The following is a 27,451-nucleotide window of genomic DNA, read 5'->3' as shown; positions in this document are numbered from 1 at the left end:
CCACATAAGGGGTCCAAAAAACATGGTTGTATGTGCCCTCAATAATGGCACTATCTTCTTGCATGAATGTGAATTTTTCTCTGTGATGATCTCCATGATCTTTAAAGGGCTTAATATCTCAATTTATTCTGAAATATTTTCATCAATCCTTCTTTCAATCTTCTCCCTTTCTCTTGTAGCCATGTACATTAGCTCGAATGATACGTTTATTGTCCACTTTCTTGGCATGATTTATCTAACTCTTATGATATGTAATCCAATGGATGATTCATGTTTTATTGTTTAATACAATAGCTAACTTTTAAATCCATCAACAATTTACATGTTGTGAGAAACCTGCATATTCAGAATAATCAACATATGCACATGCCTTTCCAAAGATGTTTTGTTGTATAAAAAATCAATGTCAAAGTCACAGCTTGTGGACATAGTCCTAATACAGACGGTATTCATGTGACTACCTTAAATTATGTGGTGATCAGACATAATACCATAGGAACTTGTATGCTCCCATGTTCCTAGCTGCTTACGAGCATGAAATCCTTTGAGGTAGAGAAGAGGGTTTGACACCTCGCGTGTATAATATCTTTTGTATAGAGATATTTGGGTGTAGGAGTTTAATGAGGATCCCAAGGAAAGTTTAGTTTTCAAAGCATATTCCCAAGGCAGAGGTCTAACACATTAGGTTTTGGGTGTCGCTTTGTCTCTACACTTAGAATTAGCTTTAGTTGGCATGTTGCAGTAATGAAGAAAAGAACGAGATTAGTTTGGTCTTAAGTATTTGGGTGAATGAATTTATGTATCGAAGTTTTAGTCTCGTTTCCATATACTTATCTAGATTTTCCAGTTCTTGTTTAACTAATGGGCTCAATGCTTTTCCCATTTAAACTAACATATCCTCGAGAAAAAAACCTCTATATTTGAGAAACTCTCTATTGTAGTTGTAAAAAAAATTTATTTGAATTCATATTTTCTTCATCGAAGCATCCCATGCTTTGGAATTCCTTTGTATGTCCTTGAGCATTTCAACAACTCCATACTTATGTGAGATATCAAACTTCCCAATAAAAAGTGTTGACAAACAAAATGTCCTGTGATGGATAGGGTTGTTGTACAACTTAAATATCTACAAAAAAACACATAAATACTAGGCAATATGGTTGGGATTAATATTATAGAAGGGACAATGCTATTTTTCAAACTAGAAGAGCCATCTAATTAAAAAAATATTTAAAATAATTTGTTTTGGGAAAGAGAGACATTATTAGAGGAAATAACATATGCACACATGAAGAGCAAGCAATAATGTTGAACAACAAATTTCACTAACATATCACTGAGGGTTACTAATGGAAATACACAAAACACATAACCGGTCACCGACATTAGGGGAACAAATCCGAATGAACACACATAGCTCAGGCATCCATCACACTCAAGCACCGAAACTGCAAAGTCGATAAAACATTCATGGCTTATGGCCCATGATAGAACTCATCTTTATATATGTCATCTTGGACCCTTCCCAATAACACCTACCCCTCAGCCTAGGAACCATTGCATTGGATCACATCGATTAACAATCATTGCCATCGAAGCAACGCAACCACCACCGAAAAAATATTTTCATTTTTTTTATATATATTTTCATATGATTTTTAGATAGACAAAAATGAAATTGTCTCTATAGAGATAAATGAAATTTTCTCTTAAGAGACAATAATTCACGCATTATATATTGTCCTTATAGAGACAGTTTTTAAGACAATAATTTGAGACACTAGCTTAAAGACAATATTTAAAAAAATATAAAAGGGTTTTTTCTTGTCATAGCTTAAGAAAAATTACTCAAAAATTGCCTTGAATATTGTCTCAAAACCCCTGCCTATGTAGTAGTGCTTGGATTGAGCTCATGATAAAACATACCTAATTGTTGAATTCTACCTTCGACGTTGTCATTTCATCAAAATCTCAAATTTTGTAGTTTTGGGCTTTCAACAAAGTTGGTTGCCAAGAGTATGGACTTGTTAATATAAGATGAAAATTCCAAATAAACCACCCATATATGGAAAAATAGAAGAGGACACCTTGTAAGATAGTTTCTTGTGAATTTTCATAGTCCAAGGCCACTAAGATTGTCTGAATGACTTGACAAGTCATTTATTCAAGGGTTGAAATTATTAACTACATTAGATCTTTTTAGAAATGCCAAATACTTGGTTTTCATTACGTTTTTTTGAAAATGCCAAATAATTTTAACTAAGGCTAGCATAGGGAGAGATAGTGTAAATTGTTTACAATGTAAATGAGGAAATAAGTGAAATATGGCAAGGGTTGAGGAAAATCTCTTTAACGTAAATGATTTTTCTATTGCATGTTATCCCAAAACGCTTAATTAGTTTTTGGGATCCTCTCGTTGGAACAATTATACAAGGGGAATTTGAAGCTAACCAACATTAGAGCCCTGCAAATGTTTCTTATATTTAGGCTACCATGTATGGATAACCACAAGGGAATTTACTCTGGGCGAGAGGATGTGACAATGCAAGGCATGATACTTTCAAGCCTCAAGATACTGAGTTTATTTTTCATGATCGATGGAGGAGTGGCATAAAAAACTACATAATCACACTAGTTGATACGAATCGTCCCATTAGCAAAGACCTTATTCACATGTCAAAGGTGACTTGGTAAGATTTGTTCAAAGCCCCATTTCAGGAGTGATAGAAAAGAGAGCCTTATCCGTGACTTGGTAGCTTGTAATCGAAGAGACCTATAATCTGTCATTGCAACTTATAAATGGACAACTTTTATGAAGGTAGAGTTCGAATTCACCAAATTAGTGTTTTGTCTGATGAATTGGTAATGTTTTTGTTGTTTATTTTTTAACATTGTTCATTATGAAAGAAGCAATTTGAACAAATTCCATTTTACATGAGGTCATCATTGAAACAATTCTTGAATATGTAGGAAACATACGCATCCACTGTGTGAGTTCAAGAAATTAAATTCCAAACTTTCTTTACGTGACTATGTTTTATATACATAGTTACCCAAATAGGAAACAATAAGTTCATTTCAATACCAAAGGAATCAACAAAAAATCATGTGTTTAATCATGTTAATGGAGTCTACCAAGTATATGTTGCTCACAATTTGGATGTGGAAAAAACACATCATTGTGGATCTAATGACAAACTATTATGCTGCTTGTAATCCGATGTCATGGATACACCTCTTATAGACGAAGAGGTCTACAAAGTATATGTTGCTCACAATTTGGATGTGGCAAAACAGATCATTGTGGATTGAATGACAAACTATCATGTTGTTTGTAATGCCATGCCTTGGATACACCTCTTATAGAGGAAATTTCAAGAAATTGAATTTCTACATCTTTACTTAGCTCTTTGATTCATTGTCTTTCCTATTAGTTTCTGGCTACATCTATCTCCTCGGTGCTTCTATGAGGGCATCTAATCACCCTGACAACTCGCTAGATTTTGATAACACAAGAATATCCCAAAATAAAAAATCCTCCACGTTACCAATTCCTTCCCCTTCCCCTTCCCCTCCCCTCAACCCTTGCCTTGTGATTAATGCCTTCCATGTCCACATCCTTGTTTCCTTGAGCAACTGCACCACTCTACTGTTGGGTATTTTTGCAATGGGAAAATACCAAAACCAGACAAACAAACACCACAGAGCCAAAGCTCTGTTCCATTTCTTCCAGGACCTTTGCACAGGGAAGCTTTTAAAAACAAATGTACTCATAATAGTCCATTACAACAGCATAAAACATTTTCTATTGCTTAAAAACAAAAACTATTACAAACTAATCCTCTGTGCAGAGAGGGATTCACTAGAGAAACTCTGTCTCCTTCATTTCTGGTCTTCCACTGTTGTGGGTATTACAAATCAGTTTCATGGTGTTCCTGTGTTTTACAATGGCCAACCACCATTACAATGCCTCTGTTCTGTTTCCCTTCTCGCACTGCTGTTCGTTCACTGCATACCCAGGAGCAAACTTACTGCGCGCAGGCACCCTTCTCTGTTCTTCATAAAAACTCCAGTGCGCAACACTTCACTGTGATTTACAGTGGCAAAACAAGCATTACATGCCTCCTCTGTTTTGTTTCTCGCACTGTTGTGCGTTCTTTACAATACCATTTCCACAGAGAACCCCCGCGCGCAGGCACACAACACTGTGCTCTTTTCCCTGTTCTATATGCAATACAACCGCGCAGGCTCCATTACAGTGTTATATATAAACATACGTTTCTCCATAAAAAAAAAACTGCACACGGGCTCTACTCCATATTTTTTATATAACATACATATGTCTATAAAAAAAACGAAAGACATTAAGGACCGTAGGCAAAATTAACACATGCACCTACTTCCTACGAACAGCAATTAAATCCATTAAATTTCCTGTTTTCGGCAGTCAACAGATTGCTTAACACTCCACGCAAAAAAAAATTCGATTTGACGCAGGCGGGCAACAGCTTCGGAGATCGACGGCTGAGGACGCGCGAGGAGATCGAACGGCGGAGATTGATTTCGGACCAGGTAAGTTGCGCGATCTTTAACGCGCAAAAAATGATGTTGGCTTACGTCATGCGGGAGACACGCGTCGCCTCCACATCGTTTCGGAGCCGCCCGTAGGAATAATCCTTCGCCGGAAAGCTGGTGCGAAAAGTTTCGGGCGGCCGGAAAACACACGATCGCTGCGCTTGCTGAGTTGGCTGCCCACGTCCGCCTGCAGCCTGCAGTTGGAATTAACATTCCAACACTCCCCTTTAATTTCAACTGCTGGGCATTCAGTTATACCCAAACACTTCCTCACATAGAGGGATTCACCAATCTTCCTCGCATAGAGGGATTCAGCAACTGCTTTTGATGCAGTTCCACAAACAATCAAAGTTGTCTTCCTCTTAATAGAGGGATTAACCTGAAACTGTGCTTAAGAGCACCTTCCTCATGATAGAGGGATTCACCATAACAATGTGCTGAAGAGCACCTTCCTCTTGACAGAGGGATTCACCTGTGACTATGCTGAAAAGCATCATCCTCTTGATAGAGAGATTTACCATGTGTATGCTAAAAAGCATCTTCCTCTTGGTAGAGGGATTTACCATGACACTGTGCTGAAAAGCACCTTCCTCTTTAATAGAGGGTTTCACCAAATGACTGCTTCAAGTGCAGTTCCAAAACAAAACATTCATTGGACTGTTGTGCATACTCATTACATTGTTCTTTTATGCTGCTGCATATTCTCTGCTGCACTGTTGTGCCATCTTCTTTGCTGCGTCTACCCCACACTGTTGTGTCTACACTTGCTGTTGTGTTGCTGCACTTCACTTACATTTCTTTGCAAACTCTGCATTGTTCTGCATTCTTCAAAGACAGAATACTCTGTCTTTTCTGGAACAATTACTCTGTCCCACCTTACAAATTTACACTGTTGTGTGTAAACATTTCTTACATTCACTGCTGTTGCATATGTTGCATTTCAATTCAATGAACAACACATTCACTATACTTACATTTACTGCTGTAAAGAAAAAAATTTCTTTTACATCTGCTGATGTCCATTACCTTTCATTTCTTCAACAAAAACTTCATGCTGCCGCATTTTCTTATTTGCATTGATGTGTAAAAACACATTTCTTCATTCTCTCTTAGTTCTGGTTTTATTTTCTTCGCACTATTGTGCTTCTCCTTCTTACCATCACGCTGCTGCCTTTTCTTATGCACTGCTGTCCATACCCATAACCATAGACTCTGTCATCCCTGGGTTTTTATTTGCTGCTGCGTTGCCTCTGCAATTTGCACTGTGGCTGCCTTTTGTTTCATCATACTGTTGTGTGCCCATACACTAACTCTTTACTCTCCATTACTTGCACATAGAGAGAAATCATCCTCACGCTGTTTTGCGCTGCATTCTCCAAACAACAAAAAAAAATTAGCACGGGCTGCTGCCTTTTCTTTTTACACCCTTGCTTCACACAATCTTAGTCTTCATTCATTTTTTTTATTTACACAATGCAGTGCTGTGAAGTTCCTTTCATTTTTCTGCTGCCACACATTATCATTCACCCATGTGCATTAAAAATCTGCTGTCCCTGTTTTTCTTTATGCATTTCTTTGCATGCTGCATTGCATATAAAGAAAAACATTAGATTTTTTTTACTGCTGTGTATTGTACTCACTCTGCTGTGAGTGTGTTCTCTCACATTACATAGAAGGAAACTACCTTCCATTGCTATGCATTTCAATGCATGTGCTCCATAACAAAAAAAATTCAAAAACTGTTGTTTTATGTTCTATCTTCCCACTGTTGTGAGGGTCTCCATGCTTTGCATACTTTTCTTATTGCGCTGCTGCACTTCACATTTGAGTGCTGCCCCTTTTTCTTCTCTGCTTTTATGGCAGATTTAACTTCATATTTTTCCCTTATAAAAGGTCTTCATCAAAGAGTGACTGTTAATACAGTTCAGCAAAAAAAAATTACAAGCTCCCCTTTAATGTGTGCTTGTCTTCTTTTGGCAGACTCTTCTCAAAACAAATTTAGATCCTCTGGGGAGTTCAAGGGGTTTTCAGATTGCCTTTCCTTCCTTCTCCATACTTGTGTAACTTTCTTCTTTTGCATGGGTCTAGCTTGTGTAAGAGCCCATGTTAAGTTACAGTCACGTGCCATATGCCCAATGTTATGACACTTGAAGCATTCTACATTGTTCATGAATAAGAATTCATGATTTCTTCTTGTGAAATTATTTCTTAGAGATTGTCGGGGACCACAACATCTATCTCCATGAAATGCTCTACAGTCTTTTGCCATATGACCAAAGTTTGAACAAGTATAACAATAACCAAAAAATGAACTTTGGTACCTGGGAGATGGAGGTTTCCTTGATGTACTTCTGAAGCCTTGCTGCTTTGAGATCCTTTGATGATAACCATTGCATCTTGCCTCTTTGACATCAGCTACATTTCTTCTTGGAGCTGGTTTTCTGCTTGGAGTAGGATTTCTTCTATTGCAGCCTTCATTTTTCTCCTTGCCTTTGCTGGAACTAGGAGCATCACAATTTCTTTCTTCCCTCTTCACATCTCCTTTGCTTAAAGCATCTTCATCCTTGTTTTAGGGTTCACCTACATACCCAAGTCCTAATTTATCAGATGGAGATCTGTGATAGCTGAGCATGTCATCCAAAGCTTGAGAGCTCTTCATGATCTTGTTCATCCCTTCAACCTTCTTCCTGAGGAGGACAATCTCTTCTTCCAACTTTTCACATACATTATTTTTCTTTGCTAGTTGTCCCTCAGTTTCTTCCTTGCTACGAGTAGCTTCAGCTGCTACTATTTTGAGGGAGATGATATCTGACTTCGTTTTGGAGATTTCTGCTTGACTGCTCTCCATTTTCTTCTCAGCTTCTTGTGCCTGCTTCCTGGCTTCTTGTAGTTCAGACTTAAGGAAGGAGACCTCTGCCTTGTACTTTCCAATCTCTTCTACAAGCTTGTTCACTCTCTTGTGCCTTTGTCCAAGTTGAATTAACAAGTCATCTTGCTGCTTCTTTGCTTTATTTAGCTGATTTGTCATTGATATGACTTCTTCATGATGTTTCCTCTTGCATTGATCAAGCTCCTTCTTAAGCTTGGCAAGCTCTTCATCCCTTTCTTTTACTTGAAGCTTGATGAGGTCAACCTTCTCACTTTCAGCTTCTATGATGGGTTCAGAATTTTCTTCTTCACTGATGGTCATGGTCAGTGCTCCCTTTGCATGAAGATCATGCAGTCTGTCCCATATATCCTTTGCTGATGTATATTTTCCTAGATTCTTCTTCACAGAATCAGGCAGTCCATCCAAGATAGTCTTTGCTGCCTTTGCATTGTACTCCTTGGATTCTTTATCCCTCTTGCTATCATCAATCACTGATTTCCAGATTTCAATCCCTTTAGACTGTAAGAAAGCCCTCATTTTTATTTCCCATATATCGAAGTTCCCATCGAACCTTGGAACCTCAAATAGAATGCTTTCAAATAGATTGTTTTCTATTTTAGTAAAGGAGGGAGACACAACTTTAGGAGGATTGGAGGCTTTCTTCTTTGACCTTGCCATTCTTAACTATACTCCAAAATACTTGACTGTGTTTTTAAAATGACTCACTGTTTCTTCAACAGCAACACAGAAAAAAAACTTTGAGGAATACCTGGGTTCTTGTGCCTGAGACTTCACTCTGCTGGAGAAGCTTTCTCTGCTGCAACAAAAGTCTTTCCTTCAGCTTCTTTGACACTTCAAAGAGCCTGAACTATCTCTGTCACCATCAAAGAGCCTGGACCAGCTCTGATACCACTGTTGGGTATTTTTGCAATGGGAAAATACCAAAACCAGACAAACAAACACCACAGAGCCAAAGCTCTATTCCATTTCTTCCAGGACCTTTGCACAGGGAAGCTTTTAAAAACAAATGTACTCATAATAGTCCATTACAATAGCATAAAACATTTTCTATTGCTTAAAAACAAAAACTGTTACAAACTCATCCTCTGCGCAGAGAGGGATTCACTGGAGAAACTCTGTCTCCTTCATTTTTGGTCTTCCACTGCTGTGGATATTACAAATCAGTTTCATGGTGTTCCTGTGTTTTAGAATGGCCAACCACCATTAGAATGCCTCTATTCTGTTTCCCTTCTCGCACTGCTGTGCGTTCACTGCATACCTGGGAGCAAACTTACTGCGCGCAGGCACCCTTCTCTGTTCTTCATAAAAACTCCAGCGCGCAACACTTCACTGTGATTTAAAGTGGCAAAACAAACATTACATGCCTCCTCTGTTTTGTTTCTCGCACTGCTATGCATTCTTTACAATACCATTTCCACAGAGAACCCCCGCGCGCAGGCACACAACACTGTGCTCTTTTCCCTGTTCTATATGCAATACAACCGCGCAGGCTCCATTACAGTGTTATATATAAACATACGTTTCTCCATAAAAAAACACTGCACACGGGCTCTACTCCATATTTTTTATATAACATACATATTTCTATAAGAAAAACGAAAGACATTAAGGGCCGTAGGCAAAATTAACACATGCACCTACTTCCTACGAACAGCAATTAAATCCATTAAATTTCCTGTTCTCGGCAGTCAACAGATTGCTTAACACTCCACGCAAAAAAAAAATCGATTTGACGCAGGCGGGCAGCAGCTTCGGAGATTGACGGCTGAGGACGCGCGAGGAGATCGGACGGCGGAGATTGATTTCGGACCAGGTAAGTTGCGTGATCTTTAATGCGCGAAAAATCACGTTGGCTTACATCATGCGGGAGACACGCGTCGCCTCCACATCGTTTCGGAGCTGCCAGGAATATTCCTTCACCGGAAAGCTGGTGCGAAAAGTTTCGGGCAGCCGGAAAACGCACGATCGCTGCGCTTGCTGAGTTGGCTGCCCACGTCCGCCTGCAGCCTGTTGGAATTAACATTCCAACATCTACGTTCATAAAGCTAAGGATTGTATTGTTCTGATGGAACAAAAGATGAAAGCTGATTTGGATCACATGTTCATTGAACGGATTTTTAACGAAAAGTCAGCGTAGTCGTTCAAATATAACAATGTTTTAAGGACTGTAGTAAAGGATATAGTTTTATGTTCATATTTTCCACATTTGGGAGTTGTGATTTTGTAGCGTGAGAAAGAAGCTATTCGCAGGATGTTCCGTATTGAACGCTCCTTGCGTTTTCGTTCGCGGATAGCGTAAATATTTTCTGGGGTTGAACTAATACGTGGCTTTACCGTTGGAGGTTTCTCCGAGAGACTTGTTGGAGAGGGTCCCGTTTCGTTGGCATGGTTGCTGCTGGAGTGGCGGCGGCGCGGGAAATATTTTGAGTTAGTTGTTGGAGATAGACTTGTTTGAAGTAAATGCTTCAGAAGGGAACATTCTGACTCTTTTCAATACCAGAATTAATTAAATGATGTGTGGGGGAGAGTTTTTTTCCATCAACGTCTGCAAAATTCTATTGCGAAGAATGGATTGAATTATTACGAAAACGGAGGGAAAGGAACAAGTCTATGGTGAGGCAGAGAAAATAGTAACCTGTAAATGAATTATCGTTCCGTATTGGGAGCGAACTATTTTTTTGTGACAAAGTCTGTAATACAACTAAGGTTGAATTGAATTATTCAAGCTAACGTAGAGAAGTTAACAACACGTGTGGTGAATTATGAACGAGAACACAGAGAAAAAGGAAAGATTGAAATGAGAATGGCAAGATTGGGTAAATGTCAAAGATATATAGCAACGCTAATGCTCACCGTTTTGATTTCATGGACTGTGTGGATTGATTTCTATGTGCTTGGTTTGATTCATCTCTACAATACTATGGCTACGATAGCGTGTGATAATTATTTTCTAGAGATGGATGGAAAATCGAAGGGCAAGCGCTTATAAATAGACACTCTGAAATCGAACCACATCTTAAAAAAGAGTGAACGAGTTGAATTCCTTGTGAGAAATATGACGATGATAAGGGTTGTGAATTTTCTTCTGTCCATCATGCTAACGATGTTGAGCAGCTTATCCTCTTCTCAGGCAGCGACAACACCCTCGGGTATGAACATATTGGATTAATGTCTCTTTATATAGTTGATGATATGATTGAATTACATAGTCGATGGTGTGATATGATATGATTGAATTATATATTTGATGGTATGATATGATGGCTGTGATGATTTGCAGGTTTTCCGTTTGTGTTTATGACTATAGATGCGGAGAAAGCAGCTGCAAGAAAATATGATTACATTGTAGTAGGAGGAGGAACGGCTGGCTTCCCCTTAGCCGCAACGCTGTCTAGCAAGTTTTCAGTTTTGCTGGTGGAAAGGGGAGGATCTCCTTATGGAGATCCTAAGATTGAAAACGCCGACGCTTTTGGAAAGCCATTGGCTGAGACCGACAATTACACTTCCATAGCGCAGACGTTTATTTCAGAGGATGGAGTGAGTAATGTGAGAGCGAGAGTTCTGGGCGGTGGAACTGCTATCAATGCGGGCTTCTACAGTAGGGCGGGCTCCGAATATGTTCGTAATGTGGGATGGGACGAGGGACTTGTAGAGGAGTCGTATGAATGGGTGGAAAAGCAGAATGCCTTCAAACCGTATCAACTGTCGCCTCCTGGAAGCAGGGGTTCTTCCATATAATGGATATACTTTGGATCATTTGGATGGAACCAAGATCAGCGCGTCCACCTTCGACAACAAAGGCAAAAAACACACAGCAGTAGATCTTCTCAGGTTAGCCAATCCCGACAATATCGTAGTCCTTCTCAATACTACCGTCAGCAGGATTCTCTTCGAAGGTAATTCATTTAAAAACAGGACATTGTTACTGCGTTTTATATTTCTCCAGCACAGTTCTGTCGTTTCATACCTTTCCTTGCTAATATATTAACGTAAGTTTCAATTATTTATAATCGATATTGGAATAATAGCTTTACATCCAGATCTGTAAATATAGATTGAGTGTTTTGAGGATGAATTGGGTCATGCAAATATAGATTGAGTGTTTTGTGGATGAATTGGATCATGCAGAAGCGAAGGATAGCTCCTCTCGGAAGCCGAGAGCCAGTGGAGTTGAATTCATGGACCGCCATGGTCGGTCTTATCAAGCTTTCCTCAATGAAACGTCAAGCTCCAGCGAGGTAATCCTTACTGCAGGAGCCTTAGGCAGCCCCCAGCTGCTCCTCTTGAGCGGAATTGGCCCATCCGAACATCTAAAAGAATTCAATATTCCTCTAGTTCTAGATGCGCCCATGGTAGGCCAAAGGGTTCAGGACAACCCGCGTGCATCCGTAAACTGGCTATCTCACCAATTCTACACCATACAAGCAGTGGGTATCCTTAAAGCCTCTCAAAATTACATCGAGTCCTTGAGCACCTTCGTCAATGGCACCCTATCCTTCAACAAAAACAACGTTTATAGAGAAGTCATTTTTGAGAAGCTGGCATTTCCCTTATCCAGAGGACAGCTTCGGCTACGTAGCACGGATCCTCGAGACAATCCATCTGTTCGATACAACTACTATTCTCACCCTCTGGACCTCCAGAGATGCATGCAGGGCGTGAGGGTCATAGATAAACTCCTCAACTCACCGTCTCTGCATAGATTTAATGCTAATTCCACTCATGACTTCAACTTCACTGGGCAGCCGTTACCAAAGAACATGTCGGATGATGCAGCCGTGGCTCAGATCTGCCGCGATACGTTGAACACAATCTGGCATTTTCATGGAGGATGTGAAGTTGGCTATGTGGTTAACCAGAAATATCAGGTCAACGGAGTTGAGGGTCTCAGGATTGTGGATGCCTCAACATTCACAAACGGTCCTGGAACCAACCCACAAGCCACCACTATGATGCTTGGCAGGTAAGAACGAAAACATTCCTAATACTTCAGCTAGGCCTCTATTGCCCTTTTGTAGCTATGCCATATATATAGATGAATAGGCATCGGAAACAATATTGCTGATGTTGTGCGTGCATGCAGGTATGTTGCGAAGAAGATTCTTCAAGGATGGACGGACTAAAGACAAAATGAATGTTAGTGTATGTATTCCCTTTTATCGTTTAGGTTAATAAAGAGTCGGGCCAGAATCCTCCTGTCTTGCTTCACCTAAAGCAACAGGTGATTTGATTTTTCCTTGATAAAGATCCTCGAGCATAGTCTCACACGGTTAGTTAGGGTATTAAATTCATTTTTAATACATTCAATGTACTATTCTTAATTGATATCGCATGACATAGGCCTTGAGCCTTAGAACAAAAAGTTCACACCCTCTTCCATTTATGCGCTCATGAGAGCCAAAAGCCAAATCATTGTAAATGTCATTTCTGTATTTCTACTCTCTCCCATATCACATTCACTTTAATAAATTACATTCAATGTATTGTTGTCACATAACATTGCATTTCATATGACTTAGAACAATAACGTGGCTGTCTTTTTGAATTATGTGTTTGTAAGAGCTGTAAATGTCATTTTTCCATTTCGAATCATTCTTCAAACAAAATGTAATCATTTTTAAATGCATAAATTGGGTTAATAAATGATAATTTAATTTTAGAAAACAATATTATCATTAATTATAATGTGATAAATTTCATTTTTTTAATTTTAATAATTTAAATTTAAATATTAATAATAGTAAAAAAATTATAGCTATTTCTCTTCCCAAAATTATAATAACATGAAGAATAGTTATTGTTAGACCATTAAGAGGTTATCTAGATTGAATAAGGAATCAAAGAATAAAGAATATTGTGTTAGAGGAGCACCAAAATTAGAGGCAAAAGTGTTCTTTATTCATTTTTGTTTCATATGGTGTGGTTGATTTTGGTCCAAGATTTGACTTAGATTTACCAATTAATTAATATGAAGTTAAATTTTATGGAGGAGTAAAAATTGATATAAATATAAAGCTTAACTTATAAATGAAAAATAATTATGGTTAAATCTTTAATAGTATTATTTTTCTTAATACATGAGAGACCTATAATTATTTTCATTCTCAAAATGGCATTGATGCATAAAATTTAAAAATATATTAATAACAACAAGTATTTAAATATGGAACTAAAACAAAATATTTCAATATCAACTCTTTATATAATAATAAAACAAATGGAAGTAAAAACATTCAATGGTGTGCATATGATTAAGATATGCAATTCCTTTCATGCCCAACACAAACTTGAATAATGACACACACGCTCACACACACATAGCAATCGGTGTAAAACTAATTAACTATCATGTCCTAGAGGGTTCAAGTCTTTAGAAGTGCACACCATTTTTTTTAAGTGCAAAAATTATTAAGATATGCAATTCCTTTCATGCCAAACACAAAACTGAACAATGACATACAAACGCTCACACACACACATAACAATTTGTGTAAAACTAATTAACTATCATGTCCTAGAGGGTTCAAGTCCTTGGAAGTGCACACCTTTCTTTCTTAAGTGCAAAAATTAAGGAAAGGATTGCAGCTTGAGTTTGATCCCTCTCAACATATGAAAAATCCTAACTTAATACGAATCTATACTAGTATTACAAACAACTCAAATTCAAGTGCAACTTGATGACTTTGATGGGTGTAGGATGGATTTAAGTATAAAACATCAAAATAGTGCGTATATGAATTCCACCTTCTCTCACCAAAACTATAACTTCCATATGGCTAGTTCTACTTTATTGGTGTTTTTTTCTCCAAAGGAAACTAAGACCTTTAATTACTCTACCTTAATAAGAAAATAATATTAATGAAAAAATTAAGTTAATTATGCTAATAAAAGGTTTAGCTTCTCATACAATATTACAAGTTGAAATGTATTATGTCTCACCACACATATGTATAAAGCGATTCCATCCATGCCAAGCATTGAAATGTGCATCCATCCACCCCAAGTGAAACTTATTGGTCCATGCCAAACATTTTGAAACACTGACACCAAATTTGAATTCAACACAATTTTGATTGAGTGTAATCACAAAAGCTAAAAACACTTACAATTCAAATACAACATTAATTTTTCAAATAGGCACCTTGGATTACACGGAGGATAGTATAGTGCTAGTTGATAAGCATTGAAGGATTTCTACTTTTGACATGAAGGAAACCTATCCAAATACTTCACAAAATATAACATCAGAAACAAAACCTAGCCTTCACCTTCACTTCCTTGGGAAAAGATAAAGCACAAGGAACTAGCAACGATTGTCTTAATTGCTTTGAAATATATTAAACACTTATTAGTGACATGAAGTTCAGGATACATACAAAATTAAATTTGGACACTTAACATTTGAAAGTTAATATGCTAAAAACATGTGACACTCTTGCTTTCCTATTCATGTAATCATCTTGTTTACATTGGATAATTAGAACAACGTCCTACGAGATCTTCAACAACATTTTTGTAGGTATTAAAGTGGATGGATGAAGCTGATTATAATATTTCGAGTAAAAGAGATGGCCAAGAACTTGTAGAGGGAAATAATTACGGTGCCTAGGGAGAGAAACATGGAGAAGGCGGTGAGAGACAGATCGTAGTCACCACTAGATTCAATGATTTGAATTAAGCATCATAACCATCATAATAATCATAAGTACATAAGCATCATAACCATTATTTAAATCTTATAGATAAAACACTCAAAATATAGATAAGATGGAGATGAATTATTTCCATTTTTTTTTCATCAAATATAAATAATGTGACACTTTATATATAAGATGTGAAAAAACATGCTTATATTATTCTTACCCAAAAAAAAAATATATTGTTATGTAGGGATTGATGGAATCACAAGTTTTAGTTTTGAAATTTGTATAATTCAATTGAATAGGGGTTTTTGACAGTGTTAAATCCATTTATGTATTGAAAAGAACATTTTAAACCAAAAAACCCTCACTAGCTGATCCAAAATTATTTTTTCAAATATAAGCAAAAGAAACTCTTAAGCATAAAATAATTAAACAATGCCATTATTAAAGGAAAAACTTATCCACCTTACTACATAGCATTTATCATTGCAATAGATAATATATACACTATGTAATTGAATTGGAAAGCTCTATATGACCTACCCATAACATAACATTAAATGTTACATAATAGTGTAAATATGTAACCTTCCTCAAGTGCTACTCATTTTTATCATCACACATAATGTTGTAAGTTGTTAGTTGATGTGACTCCATTGTATGTGAATTTCCCTAACGTTATGAGAAAGGAAACATGTGGAAAGATGAAATTGTAAACCATTTAATAAATGAGTGATATTAATTTATTAGTACTCAAACATTACGAAATAACCTAAAAGTATAATTATTTATATTTCATTTTTAAATTATAATTATAATGATCATAGATAATTTAAGACCTTTTTCAATATGATGTAATAAGAAAAGAGGTGTTTAAACGATAATCATTACTTATTATTAGTCCCTTGCTATGGTAGTGCAGGGAATATAGAAATCACTTGCCATTTAATTTATATTAGTTTGTGTTAAATGAACCTCTTTAATAAAATTTAAACAAGCTTTCAAGGTGGAAATATCAGTTCACCAAAATTTAACCAATGTTTTGAATTGGACCTATTATTGTAAACTCCACATGTCTCAAGGAACCATTACAATGATATCCAAGGTTTATACTCCACTTACTAAGAATATGTGCATTCACATGTTTTATACTTGGACTAATACTAGCATTAGTCTTTGACCTTAAATGCTACTATAATATTATTAGTGATATACACGATTGATCAACCATTGCCCCACCACTTCACCATTTGTTTTTTGTCACATCATACCACTTGGATGCTTCATTTGTTGTCACTTCTCCACTGACAAGATTCTCCTCTTTTTCCATATGGCTCCCCACCGCTTATTTGCTTGCTTGACTATTTCAAGGATACTTCTGTAACTTGGGATAATAATTATTCCATCTCCTATCCATTTATCTTCATCGACTCTGATCTACAAACTTTTATACTACACCATCCTCTGTGTGTAGGATGACCTTCCTGCCACAAACAATAATGCAACAATTTGCAGTTAATTTATGACTCAGGTTTCTCCATCTCCACCTAGAGAGAGCCTTCTCTACATGCCATCCAATTCAAATATTTTTCTTCCCACAGATATAATTCATACAGATACAAATCCATTTCTTATCATACTCAGCTAGATGATCCTACCTAAGCAGAGCTCCTAACAAGAGCAATAAAATGAAATAAGTGACATATTGAAAACAATTTATTGGTAAAGTGTCATATTGGAAACAATTTATTAGTAAAATGTATTAAATGCAATATATATATTTCATGACTTACATGTGACACTGGTGAAAAGAGTTCCAATGGCGCAAACAACAAAAGAGATAGAATTTCATACTCAAAGTGGCATTTAAAAATATATATTAATACTCAAAGAGGCATTTAAAAATATATTAATAGAAACCAATATTTGAATATGGATCTCAAATAAAATATTTCAATGTCAACTCCTTATATATCAATAAAGCGATTGGAAATAAAATTATTTTATTAAGTCCCTATAATACTAGTGTAGTCTCCTTATTGTTATTGTTAGTTTAGCCCCCTTATTGTTATTGTTGTGCCCCATAGAAGCCCATGATTGTTATTGTTGTTCCCTTACATTATTAATTTTATGTAGGCTCTAATCATATTGTGATCCCTTAGAATCCTATATATGTAACAAATGAGGTCTTGTCATTTCTATCATCCAAGAATTGTTCATTTATGTGATATAAAGGAGGTTTTCCACTTTAAGAGGTTTTCAAGTCGTTGATCTATCTTTCTTTTCTATTTTGTTATTTGGTTGCATAAATTTCATTTTAGAGCTTCGGATTCTAAGGTTCCATTTCTTCAAAAAATTCATCTTGGAATTTTCTGTATAATGTTGTTTTACGAGGTTTCGAAAGTTATAATTTTGACATAGTGGAGCTGAAATCTTGGTTCACTTCATGTAAAAAATTTAGATCTTGGTTAACTTCATGTAATTTAATAGCAATATTGAAGGCATTGTGCGAGTGTTAATTTCAGTGCCAAAGAAGGGAATGATTATAAATTACGGATCAATTGTTAGAATCGATCCACTGACGAGACGCATTATGCGATGGAGGTTCAATTAGAGATAAAGGAAACTCACTTTCATCATAGATCCAAGCTGCCAGATAAATTTTGTGAGGTTCGAGTCCCTTAATCGGTGGTAATATGAGGTGGTGTTTCTAAACATGCCTAGATATCCTTTAAATGAGTCCATTGTTTCTAGATTTTTTTCGACGTGCGAAATCTCCCTCGTTTGCCACCTAATATTTGGTAGGTGAAGCACCTAATACAGATTCTTAGCATGAAAGATCACTGTCAGTAACTGTATCCCACTTTATTGTGGCAAACACAAGGTCGTTTGTAAACCAATGTCTTAGTCTAAGTCATCTTTTATGTTTAGTAGTTTCGGTGCAGATCATGTAGTCGCTGTTAAATCTACACCTAAAGTATAAACACCACCGCCAACCGCAATATCTGGCACTATAGAGGGTGAGAATTAAATTTAAATTTGTTGACATCTTTTTAAAAGGTTAAAATAATAATTTCATTGTCAACCTTAGAAACCATTGAACAAGTAAATATACTATCGCGATGCATCTAGAACTGGGGGTTTGGCACCGAGTCTTTAGTCAAAAATGGTAAAATGCCAATTCAGTCCATAAAATGACTCTCAAGAGGCCCTGTGAGTATGTTCTAAAAGGAAATTGGATGGTGTTCAGAAAGGTTGCTAGACTTCAAACATAAGTCAATAACATTTGGGCTTGAAAGTGGACTCGCATTCCGCAACAATTTTGTTGATCTAGAGGGTGTTAGGTGTGATGGTGGATTGAGTTACACACCAGAACACACTCACTCTAGTGGATAAGCATTCGAAAAGGAAATTTTTTGTTGACCTAAAAAGGAAACAACAATCCTAAGTGTTTTTCTTTGTTAATCCCATTGGGAAGGTGCCATGACTGTCTTTCTTGAGTGTCATGCGTAGGTATGGAAGTTTAGGAAAGGTGTGGGTGATTTGTAGTTTTAAAACATAATAACATTTTTTTAAACTACTTTTTCCTCTTCGAGCTACACAACAGTCTTTTTTGTTGGCCTTATCTGCCGATCGGAAGGCGCTTAAATGATTTGGTTGGGATAATAGTTACCCTTATGATTGCACCCATAAAAGCATAAAATTGGATAGTGTTTATCCCTATGTACACATGGAGCAATCATATTGGTAAAAATATCATTAATCTCATCTTCTTCATGTGTGGAGATTACATTTATATGGTAGTTGCTTGATCGAATTATAGTTCTCAAATATTCTGCGAGTGACTCATATAAGAATTGTTTCAGATTTGATACCCGCTACTCCTCGATTTTATTAGTTCGTTGAGGATTGAAGGGGCATGCTAGAAAATTTTTCCTCATAGGGTAAAGCGAGTGTTGGAAAATACTGAGAAGGGGGTGAATCAATATTCCTTAGAAATTAGCACTTTTGAATCTTTTGAGAGAATTAGTTAATCTTCAATTCTTATTAACGTTTATGCAGTAATAAAAGTAAATAAAAGTACCCAGGAGGCACAAATATTTTCGGTGGAAAACCCCCTCTAGGTCAAAAACCAACGATTCTTTTATAGTAAATTCTTTAATCTTCAACCCCAACTAAAACGAAAGAAAAACCTTCCTATAATTCTAGAAAATCATTCTTCTCTAGCTCCCACTAGATGGATGCTCCAATGCCCGAGATTCTTCGGTAGTCAACTGAACGAATGCCTCAACACCTAATCAGCTACAACTCACCCTAGCACCACCTTGAAGCTTTCACAGGCTTGAACCTGTTGGTGAATTCATGAACGAGCCTGGCACCACCCTACCACCCTATAAAAGAATAAAAGAAGAATGGACTCCCGTACCAGGGAAAATGGTCCACTTTACAATGACATAGAATGGTGTAGAAGAAGACGACACAATAGACCATAACCCCAACTATGACATAGCCACCTAATTATGGTCCTAGACCTCCCGACACTACCTCTTCAACTCTTGGTAGATAGACACTTGTACAAATTTTACAAAGATTCTTTTACAATTACTGTGTACAATGATATTTTTACAATGTCTGTATGCATTGCTGCCCACTTCAAGACTTCATGTGGTGAACTTCTTGTTGTTGTTCTGCACCTTTATTGCTGCTCTTGTCATGCTACCCTTTCTCATTCTTCAGAACATTAGATTATGCATTGAGTCTTATCTTGATGAGTATATAATACCTGCAAAAAGTCTTCAAGGAAATACACATGACATGATAATACCAAAAGTTACGTCATCCTGCAGAGCATATGTCAACGCTAAACAAAAACAACAATTTAGAATACAAAGAACCTAATGCAATTAATATATGAACATGCATATACAAAAGATACTTACATGTAGCTTACCTCTGCTGCATCATTTCTCTACACCTTTCTCTTTGCTTCCCTAGAAAGTCTGGTCCTTTGCACCCCTTGACAACACTTGATATAGTTTTTCTTTCCTTCAAGGAGCACGGTATTTAACATGATGTATCTAGGTGATTCAAGATACCCAACATGTGATCTTTTGTCCTGTAGAAGCCCTCTGCATCTTCTTTCCAATGCCACAGATCTGACCCGATTTGGACTCTTCAAGACAAAGTTATGCCCAATCTCCTCACAATGACCTAATTATGAAATAGTTGGGTAGAGAGAACTTGTATGACATGCCACGTGTCACTATTTCCTCCTTCGGTTATGAAATTGATACACAGAAAACTACAGTATGTGCACTATCCACCACTTTTTACATAATTCCAGTCCTCTTCTCAGAGAGAGAGAGTTATGATGATTTTCCCAAGGTCACTTCTTTGAGATGAAATTCGGCAGCCTGCACAAGCCTTAACTTCCACAAATAATATCTCCGAAAATATAGTGAACCAAGATCTGAAATTTCATCACAACGTTCATCAGTAGTGCGAGTCAAATGGGTTTTAATTGTAGAATCTAAGACTTTGCACAAATGAACTTATAGCAAAAATTCCATGATCACTACGTTTGGAGGATATATGAGATTTCTTTTTATAGAGTTGAGAGAGACCTCTATAAAGACTGTTGGAGGGATTTTAGGAGCTTAAAAACCCTATGGCTATTCAATGACAAAAACCAACTATGAGTGCCATGCCACAACCCAATAGGGTTTTAGCACACTGATTGGGTTACTAACTTCAAACATCAATATCTCTCAAATCGTGAAGAATTAATTTGCGTACCACATATCAACGGAAACATATCGACGAGTAGAATCTATCTAGACAATCCTTGACTCAAACTAGAGTAATTTTTCAAGTCAAAATTCCCTTGCAAGATCAGGGTAGCCCTTGGTGCTGCTTGGGTTGACATCAATTACAACCTCAGATCATCTTTAGATCAACAGAGAGAACATTCATGGCCATGTTGTTCTAGAGAATATAGGTGTGAATGGAAGGGAGGGAAATCAAGATCAAACCCCACCAAGAAGGCGAGAAATGTCAGACCATTTCAACAATCTGAAATTGTAAGAGGTTATCATGTCAAGGAATTCCTCCTTTCAAAAGACGTTATTTTACTTATGTAGAGACGTTGGTGAAATTCAATTGTTTTTATTTAAAATTGGTAAAATTTGTGTTGTAGAGCGTCGCGCCAACAAGGGGATTATATTTTAACAAGAAGTGCCCATTAAATTTGGTAAGAATATTTTAGGGATTATTCATGATCAGGTTCATGGTTATTGGTTGCATGTCTTATTATGCGCACGGGTCCAAACACTCATAGCTTGACGGATATATGTTGTAACGAACCTAGTTTTGCACCTACATACTTTTTTATTATTATTTATTGATGAATTGACACTCTTTCCTAAACACTTATACTAACCATTTAAATATTATACAAACCATTTACATTCTTTAATAAAGATATCAAAAACCATTTAAGTTATACGAACCTAATAGTAACACTTATGAATTTCTATTATGTGAGGAGCTTATAACCCCCCCATAATCTAGTTACCCCTAAGCCTCATTCTATACTTAGTGATGCGATTAATTATAGAATTTATAACAGACCCACTTAACTATAAGACTATGTATTCAATGGTAGTTAACTACTATACGGGGGTTATGATACTTAGGTTATGGTGATGGTGATACCTATTGATCCTTTTGACACGGTGAGGGGGTTTATTAAAATATCGTGTCCCGAACCAGTTGTAATATCTTATTTCAGCATCCTTTGTTTCCACACACTTCCATTGCCATTAGTATTCATTTAATCTTGCTGGAATGATCGTTGTAGACCCATCATGTAGGCACACAAATCAACCTTTTAATTAACCAAGAAACTCTTTAATGCTCCAGATGTGTTACCCTAGATCTACGGTTCTGCTTTCCTCCATTAAAACTACTCTCCTTGTCGATCTGCTTGTCTATTTACAAATTTACCTCTAAATTTTTTTCAGAACAGTAATGGGGGTAAGGGGGTTTTGACCTCTGGCTATTTACCTCTGCCAGTCCTAAGAGTAGCAATGGAGGTAAGGGGGTTTCAATCTTCAGATATTTACCTTTGCCATTCTTTAGATTAGCAATGGAGATAAGGGGTTTTTACTCTCCAGAACGAGGGCGCCTTCGAGCAGAAATGGAGGGAAGGGTGTTCGACCTCAGAATCAATGTGCTTCCTCTATTAGTCAATAACCATTGTCAAGGTAGGGCCTCTTGCATTGAAATATTCTTTTCATTATTTTACTTATGCTTCCATCTTCCTCCTTAATGGTTAACATTGCTCCCAAGTTAATGAATGTTGCTTCTTTTCCTTCAAATAGAGGAATACACGAGTTTTCTCCACCATCATGCCTCCACTAGATAAGGACATACTAAGACTCAGGTAAGTTCCTCCCTTAGATAGTCAGGGTAATGCCTTCCTATTAATTACTTTCTTGTTTCCTTTGTGTTTATTATTCTAACCTCTTTCACTGTCATTTTTCATACAATTTTTTATGGTGGTGCCTGGGTTATAGGGTCTCCATAACTAAATTCTCTTACCTCATGACCGAATTACTATTACTTAATTAAGGACTAATTTCAATTTCAATAAATTAACTAACCCTATGTTTCTTTCTATCGCATGTATACCCATCCCAATGATCACGTATTACCAGTGCGTGATCCTTCAGATTCTAACCCTCATGGCTTGTCTATTGCATAGGCTGGTCCTCTATTTTGAGCTAAGTCTCCCTGCTTGTGGGTTTTAAACTCATTTTTTCACTCTGTGACTCGCAGGATTCGGTGTGGCCATGGCCTGACAAAGCAGATTTGGCTCTTAGCTCCTAATTAGCTTAGTTGTAGTTCCATTCTTGTTTTTCTGGTTCCATGGTTTCCTAATTGAAGGATTTACCAATTAGCCAGATGTATAAGACTGCTAAAAAGGGTGCCGAGATTTCTCCGCTCCGCCCTTAGTATTGTTTTTTTATATGAACCTTCAAATTTTTCTGTCATTTATGGTTAAATATGATATATTTAATTTGAATACAAATTATTGCAACCATATTACGGTTTCTCTATGCTATGATTCAAATTGGGTGTATGTTGTACTGATCATTTTATTATTGTTCTACATTTGTCTTTTAATAGCCCTTTTTAAATTATACACTATCTTTCATTGTCTTAAGACATTTCGACTTTGTACTACTGGTGATTTTATTTTGTTCTACATTTGTCTTTTAATAGCCCTTTTAAATTATACACTACGTTTCATTGTCTTAAGACATTTCAATTTATGTTGTAGCTGTCACTGCAGTTTTATATTTTCCTCTTAAGAATAATCTAGCTTTATTCTATAGTTTTGTATTGGTAATGTCTACAGATTTTCTCTCGTTTCCTTGTTCTGTTTCTAAATTGAATCGGTGGTACTCAGTCTCTCATAATAATAACCAATTAGGGTGTGTCTATACAATATTAAATCTTAAAATTATTTGTTCATTTATATATCCATGTAGGTCCCGAAATCTCAGCTCTGGTCTTATTTCCATTTATGTAAGTATATATATAACCTTTGTATCTGATATTAACATAATGGCTTATTCATTTTAATATTTCCCTCGTGCGTTTCTCTTTACCTCTAGAAGATCTGGACAAAATGAGATCTCGGCGATTATGCACATCCCCTCAGCTGATGGGTGTCATCTCTGTCCAAAACCCTCATAGACATGAAAACATCGTCTTCTCCTAACATTACCGTATGCAATTTTCCCTTTTTTTTCTTTAATGATACTAATTAACTATTACCGTAATTTAATTAGTTCATATATTCAATCCTTGTGTATAACCCTATAGACCAACAGGATCATATGATTCAGTTCATGGTGCTTTTCTTAATAGTTTTCTTCATAGGTTACCTACGGCCTTAACGAACTGATATAGCACAACCTTTTTCTTAGTCCTATTTAACTTGCATCTGATATAACATCATATTTCATACTAACAACGATAAAATTTATCATCTATGGGACCGAAGTTAGTCAATTGTAACATGCCTTACGTATAACACAACATGCAAACTTATGACTACTAAAACTATCAACCACAGACTAGGTATTCACAACATGCATCAAATAATAATTAATGTACCTCCATAACTATCTAGTCATCAACATGCATCAATTATTGATGTATATACAACTATGCATCTGATAAATATATTCTGTCAAAAAAAATTAAACAACCATCATCATGGATCGAATTATTAATTAAAATTCGATTTCTATAACTCGTGATTATAATAGTTCACAATAGTTAAACAATCCTTAACTTGCTTTAATTTAATAATGACATTCAATCATATAACTACGAGTAGATGAATACCTACATAATATGATGGACCGTGAACTTTTTCACTATATTAATTAGTCCCCAGACTCTGTATGGATAAGAAATGACACAAGGTAAATAAAAACAAGCTAAACATAACTTTCAACCCATGTAATATAACATTGATTTAATCTAATTCCTTCATACACAGTAAGGATTTGCTCACCAAAAATCTTGAATTCGGAAAATCAATGGCTGACTGCACCAGACCTCCCAACCATGAATCCTTTGATTCCCCCAGAGCTATGAAAACTTGTCCTGGAACTAGTAACCTCTACTTTGCCTTGATAATGCATTCTTATCATTATCATGTTCACAAATTTTTCCTAGGCAGCGTCCTACCTTTAGGGGATTTGTTTCCCCTCAGCCTACGATTTTTCCATATTTTTCCTTATTGCTAAAAGTTTTCTTTTCCACTTGCAGCACTTTTATTATTGGTCTCTTTCTCCCATAGGATTAATACAAATATATATTTCTATATATATTTCTCTTTAGGAAAAAAAATCATGGCGAATCTGATCCCTCCTAGATTATGGCAAGTTTCATCCTCTTTTTTGGGGCCAGTCCATGAATTTTCCAAAACTCAAGATCACAACATTAACAATCTTTATTAATAAAATATAAACATTCACATAACCATGGTTATTACCTACTATCATATGTTTTTGCAGTTATTTCATAACAACTCAAGTTCATGAAAATGGGATATGTTACATCACCCCCCCCTTAAACTTAACACAGTCCTCGGTGTTATTATTCAGTTGAAAATAATTTAGGGTAAGCAGCCCTTATAACCTCTTATTTTTCCTAGGTCGCCTCCTCAAGGGTAAAGTGTCGCCACTACACCTTAACCAGAGATATGACCCGATTCCGCAGTACGATTTCCTTTTATTCTAGAACGCAGAGTGGTTCGGGCAATAAATCTCCTTAGCGCTTCACTTGTTAAAGATGCCAATCAATTACGTGAGAGCCATCATGCACATATTTTTTTAATAATGACACATGAAATGCATTATGTACTTTAATAGGAGCTGGTAGAGATAATTGATAAGCTATTGGACCTATTCGATCCAACACTTCGAATGGTCCATAGTACCGCTGTGCTAATTTATCACAGCTGCTAGTACACAAGGTACTCTTGTGAGGCTTGATCCTCAACTACACATGTTCCCCAATTTGAAATTCCTCAAAAAAAAACCATCTGAATAAATTTTATGTTTGTCTTGAGCAGTCTTGATATTTTGCTAAATTATTTTCACTATCTCTTCGATTTCACCCAAGAGTTCAGGCCCAAGGATCAAACTATTCTATGGTTGACTCCAACTGAGAGGGGTATGGCATTTTTTGCCATATAGATCCTCAAAGGGGCTCATCTTTATGGAAGCCTGGAAATTGTTGTTATATGCAAACTCGTCCAAATGTAAATAGTCTTCCCATTTTGTGGGTCTATCCATCACACACATTCGTAGAAGTTCTTCTAAGACTTTATTATTCTTTTAGTTTGTCCGTTCGTCTATGGGTGGTATGTTGTACTGAAATTTAGTTTGGTACCGAAATTCCAAAATAGGGACTTCCAGAGTTTTGAAGTAAATTTGGTTTTGCGATCTAATACAATCATTTTTGGTATACTATTTGGTCTAAAATGCGATGCAAATTAGAGTTTCATTTACTATTAATCTGGGTAAGTAAACTTCGAGGATCATCCAATATATATGGACTTAGAGACAAACTAGACTAATCTAGGTGAAGAAATGCCAAAGCTCCCTTACAGGAGGTTTTTCATTGGGATTTACAACATCTATTTAGTCATTTAGCAAAATTGAAATCTAAAAATTAAAAGACATTGTGATAAGTTTAAGAAATATTCAAGCTCCCTTACATGAGACAGATCATTAATATTTCTAATCATCTTAATCAACAAAACCTAATTCTTATTGATTGCATGAAATATTAAATCTCTCTTACAAGAGACTATTCATTTATATGTCAAGCATATAAATTAGAAACTTAAACTAATGAAATCAAACATTAAATAACATATCAGATTCATTGAAGGAAACATTAATACTTTCTTATGAAAGTTCATTCATTAATATTTCAAACATATGAACCTAATAATTTAATCTAATGAAATTCAAAAACGAACATAAAATAAAATCCTACTAAAATAAAAGTGTACTTGCTAAGAAATGGGGATCCTTCCAAGGATTCACAAGCACACCAAAAGAGAAGTCAAATGTAGAGGATTAAAGAAGCTCCGTTTTATTCATCATCAATTGAAAATTGCAATTACAACCATTACAATGATTCTCCAAATCTAACTTCTCATTACCAACCTATACGATACTAAGATTCTAAATTACAAATGAAAAACTAGGTTCTAAAATTCTAAAAATTAAAATTACAAAATGAAGATTACAAATGAAGGAGATAACACTCCTATTTATACAAAAGCTATGATAACAAACTCATAAATGTAAATCCACTATTCCCTCCTTTGACCCACATATTTCTCAACCAATGGTGACACATAACCCTATCCTCCATGATCTCCTCCATGAGGTTCATGATCTTCTCCATGAAGTCCATGATCTCCTCAAATTCGAATTTGAACATAGAGAGCCACATAAAGATGCCTTGGAAGCTTCCTTTGTACCTACACATGTCGAAAAACTCATTCTAATTGTTAGGTATAAGTATATGGAGATTATTTTCTAATGTTTAACCATAAATTCGTTTAAAAATACTAATAATTATTAATGTTTTGGAAAACACAAAGGTAACCCATATAATGATGAAAGTGAAGCTGATTTGGTGACATGGTGGTGGAATAGAGGTGAGAAAATGTGTGAATGGAGTGAAATTGGATGTATTTTAAGGATAATTCCTAGGCCCAACATACCCCCAAACTGAAGGT

General features: G+C 36.2%; 2 protein-coding genes across 2 annotated transcripts; both read left to right on the top strand.

Annotated features, from left to right (window-relative positions):
* The first annotated feature begins 10,230 nt into the window (after nucleotides 1-10,230).
* Nucleotides 10,231-11,203, top strand: LOC149152239 ((R)-mandelonitrile lyase-like). The gene is made up of 2 exons (XM_089439649.1): nucleotides 10,231-10,614; nucleotides 10,746-11,203. The coding sequence occupies exons 1-2, from the start codon at nucleotides 10,521-10,523 to the stop codon at nucleotides 11,201-11,203; spliced, it is 552 nt and encodes a 183-aa protein (XP_089295775.1). The 5' UTR covers nucleotides 10,231-10,520.
* Nucleotides 11,204-11,268: 65 nt separating this feature from the next.
* On the top strand, nucleotides 11,269-12,956 carry LOC149152238 ((R)-mandelonitrile lyase-like). The gene is made up of 3 exons (XM_089439648.1): nucleotides 11,269-11,361; nucleotides 11,594-12,428; nucleotides 12,549-12,956. The coding sequence occupies exons 2-3, from the start codon at nucleotides 11,644-11,646 to the stop codon at nucleotides 12,586-12,588; spliced, it is 825 nt and encodes a 274-aa protein (XP_089295774.1). The 5' UTR covers nucleotides 11,269-11,361; nucleotides 11,594-11,643; the 3' UTR covers nucleotides 12,589-12,956.
* Nucleotides 12,957-27,451: the final 14,495 nt, after the last annotated feature.

This window comes from Pinus tabuliformis, chromosome 9, assembly GCF_031772625.1.
Source record: "Pinus tabuliformis cultivar Carrire ecotype Pingquan chromosome 9, CPIR1, whole genome shotgun sequence".
NCBI classification, from domain to species: Eukaryota; Viridiplantae; Streptophyta; class Pinopsida; order Pinales; family Pinaceae; genus Pinus; species Pinus tabuliformis.
Note: the sequence above shows the minus strand (reverse complement) of the source record. Positions and strands in the feature narration are given on the sequence as shown.

Excerpts from the sequence above, each read along its gene's own strand:
- LOC149152239 (XM_089439649.1), top strand. The coding sequence starts at position 10,521 with ATGACGATGATAAGGGTTGTGAATTTTCTTCTGTCCATCATGCTAACG. Across the intron at positions 10,615-10,745 it reads GGCAGCGACAACACCCTCGG|GTTTTCCGTTTGTGTTTATG; the intron begins GTATGAACATAT and ends GATGATTTGCAG.
- LOC149152238 (XM_089439648.1), top strand. The coding sequence starts at position 11,644 with ATGGACCGCCATGGTCGGTCTTATCAAGCTTTCCTCAATGAAACGTCA. Across the intron at positions 12,429-12,548 it reads ACCACTATGATGCTTGGCAG|GTATGTTGCGAAGAAGATTC; the intron begins GTAAGAACGAAA and ends GCGTGCATGCAG.